Here is a 3,489-nt window from a genome sequence, read left to right as displayed (position 1 = left end):
CATCATAACTTTAGGCAGGAGTGGTTCAATGGTCTCATGGTTGGGAGTGAAAATGGGTATATTTTTTACTCCTGGATGCAATGATATTTTAAACATTACATGTCACTTTTCAGTTAGTATAATATATCAGTAGACATGTGCAGAAATGTACAGTTACATTTTCCACTGCTTAACAATGGGTAGCTTTGTAAATTTGTTTGTGACTTTTGGCTGTGTGCTAGAGTGACCTTAATGACTGCAGGAGATGTGAGTAACTGCTTGAATTTATAATTTATTCTTAAAGTTAATTGTGTAGACTGGATCACCAGTTTTGTGCATCTGAAAGTGCCAAATTCTTTTTCAAGTTCTTTTAAATCTAAAATTGTCCTCATAACTAAATTGTGTAACCTTAATCAGGAGCATAACAATTTGAAAATTTATTGAATGATATTTTTCTTTAATTAAAGAGAACAGTTTGGTTGTAGAGGTAAATGGAACTTTTTTCTCCAAGATCACCTTTCTATAGAACTTCAGGCTTTTACTACAAAGAGTCATTATTTCTAACAAAAACTAGATATCTCATTTTTTTAGTTCAATTACAAAACGTTATATAGTGCAATATTTGAATACTTTAAAAAAATAAATATATTGTTAAAACATTCAGACAAAAATATAAAGCCATATAACCTTTTGAAACCGCTTGGGTTATAAGATTTAGTATATTGGTCTTTAACTGATTTTTTGGAACTTTTGTGTCTTTCTAATATCATAAATTTTGCAAAAATTATTCATATGTTATTTCATATATCATTAAACTAAAAACACATAGTAAGCATTGTTCTCTCCTTTAACATGTAATAACTTATTTTTTTCAGAAAAAGTCACATTCATTGATTTTGAATATTCAGATAACAATTTCCAGGCTTTTGATATAGGAAATCACTTTTGTGAATTTGCTGGTAAGATTCATCATTATTTTCTACTAATGGAATATGTATGTTGTACTAAATAAACAAAAGATTACATTTGGTCATTTTGTTTTTGTTAATGCTCATTTATATTTTATACAAAATTTTAAAAGCAGTGTGCCATGAAAGTCTTGTATATATATTGTATGAACTATTTATTATATAAGTATACTTTCGATGTGTGCAAAACAATTCCATCTGAGAAATTTATTCACAAGATAATGTTTTCTATTCCTGCAAAATATATTTTATTTCCATTTAGAAGGTGAATAATATATTAAAATATCTGACAGAGCAAGTTTAGAACACTGAGCACGATTATGAAATGAATAGCTTAATTTTGTAATTCAGAATTAGAATATTACTGAGTCTATTTCTATGCATAGATGCATATTTATACATATCTATGTGGTAGTTGTGAGAATGTAACTTTTAAATAAATTAATGATACATATTTTAGTTATTCTTACATTGAACTACATAAATTTAGACTCTCTGTAACATGAAATTATGAATTTCGTCAGGACTGGAACCTTACCAGCCAGAATTGTATCCATGTAAAGAATTTCAAAAGGAATGGATCAAAGTTTACTTAGAAGAGTGGCACTACTTAAAAGGGTGTCATTGCCATATCACAGAAGTACCACCTGAAGATGTAAATTCATTGTATGTGCAAGTTAACAAGTTTGCTTTGGTAATTTTAAATTTGTTTTGCTTCCATAAATTATAATTGGATTAAATCTTATCATCAGAAGAGAAATTTCACGACATTAGATTACTTCAAAAAACAATGATTTATAAGAATAAAAAAGAGCACAGTTTTATAACTTGTATATGATACATTACATTTAAGTTGATGTGTTTTAATAATGACTTTTAATATGAAAATTTATAAAATTTATTATCAAGTAACCTATGAATTACCTTCTACAAGAATAACACTTTACGTCCACACACACAATTAGCAAATTTACAATAAACGTCTGGTAATGAGAGTAAAATTTATTTTTAGTGCAGATTTTTGAGAGAAATGACAGAGTTTCTTCTGCAACTTTAAAACTTGTATTTTTCCCTTTTTAGGCAGCCCATTTACTATGGGGTATGTGGTCATTAGTACAAGCATCCCACTCAGCTCTTGACTTTGACTATCTTGGGTATGTAGTCTTACTATTGTCAGTGTATTTTGAAGTAGTTATTTCCTATTGAGGAACTTCAATAATATTACAGCCAACTTTGAAACATACAAAAGAAGACAAATTATCACTTAATTTATATGCCGAGGTGTGCTTCTCTATTAAAAATGAGAGAATGTGCATAGTTAACCCTATTTTATCTAATGCTATGTGTTTGCTTTGTACTTTGATCTCCATTCACTTTTTTCTTTTCTGTTGGTAAGATATATGCTAAAATGCTTAGAATTAACACAAACCCAAAACCCCATTAAAGTTTATTGCTTTGTTCTTTTGAGATTATTTTAAAGAACTGAAAACAATAAATCACAAATTCTAGAGGATTATGCATGTTATATTCAAAGAGTCTCACCACATTGTTACAGTCTGTTTAATCACACCTGGTTATGCTCTAGCTTATGACTGTGTGTCTTGACAATTGCTCTGTAGTGTAATTTCCATCATAGAAGAATCTCTTGTAAGGTGGTCATGTTCAAAGCACACTACCCCTCCCTGACTAGCATTCCATGTAGTGGTTGAGATTAATGCTTTCCTAGTGTCTGTATCAACATTCCAATCACAAGAAATCCATAGTTCCTGCATCTGGAGACGTGACTGGTATACTTTCTTTTGGAATAGATTAATACTTGTTTCATTCAACAATAGCTTATGGTATGAGATGGTTAAATGGGAAAAATGACTGGAAGCCTTATCTTGGAGAGAACATGTCATGTTGGCAACTTTTCTGTATGGTCCAAAGTGTTCATAAAATTAGTATCATAGTAAGCAGAGTTCACCTTGACTTTTATTTCCACCTTCTTGATACATAACTTGCCCCTGGGACAGTATTCAGTCATAATCGTAAATCCTTTCAATATAGTTCAGGACATGCCACATAGCTCATTTTCACACAGTGATTAGTAGAATTTATCTTAAGATTTGTTACAATTGACAAGGTACATGTATGTTTTGCCAAGCATCATCAAACACTGCTTTTGTTACCTAGCTAGGAAATGCTCATGCAGTTGGTCTTCCTTTTCTAGATGTGTTATGAAAGCAATTTGTATACACGTGCTTTATGTCATTTTTCAAGATGGAAATTTTTCTTCATCATGTCTGCTTTTGCCTGGAGCATGAGGACGACATTTACCCCAAATCTTTGTGTTTATGGATTCCCAATAAGTAAAAATGCCACAATTTGTTTACCATAGCTGTGTTAAGACTTACTGCAGGCCATTTTCTTGATGGCCTTGGTGTCACAAGTTCATCCTTATTCATTGGTTTTCCAATGCTATTCAGAACAACTCAGAATGTCCAAATCCCCAATACGAACATGTTTTTATCATGTAAAGTGTAAGAATATTTTATATTGG

General features: G+C 30.7%; 1 protein-coding gene across 3 annotated transcripts in view; it reads left to right on the top strand.

Annotated features, from left to right (window-relative positions):
• The window catches only part of LOC106478528 (ethanolamine kinase 1-like), a 45,397-nt gene that overhangs the window by 36,585 nt on the left and 5,323 nt on the right, over positions 1–3,489 (top strand). For all 3 annotated transcript variants that reach the window (XM_022382151.1, XM_022382149.1, XM_022382150.1), the window contains 3 exons: positions 855–938; positions 1,472–1,641; positions 2,028–2,101. In XM_022382151.1, the coding sequence (XP_022237859.1) occupies positions 855–938; positions 1,472–1,641; positions 2,028–2,101 (328 nt within the window). The remainder of the gene's footprint in view (positions 1–854; positions 939–1,471; positions 1,642–2,027; positions 2,102–3,489) is intronic.

Source organism: Limulus polyphemus, unplaced genomic scaffold, assembly GCF_000517525.1.
Source record: "Limulus polyphemus unplaced genomic scaffold, Limulus_polyphemus-2.1.2 Scaffold221, whole genome shotgun sequence".
In the NCBI taxonomy this organism is placed as follows: Eukaryota; Metazoa; Arthropoda; class Merostomata; order Xiphosura; family Limulidae; genus Limulus; species Limulus polyphemus.
Note: the sequence above shows the minus strand (reverse complement) of the source record. Positions and strands in the feature narration are given on the sequence as shown.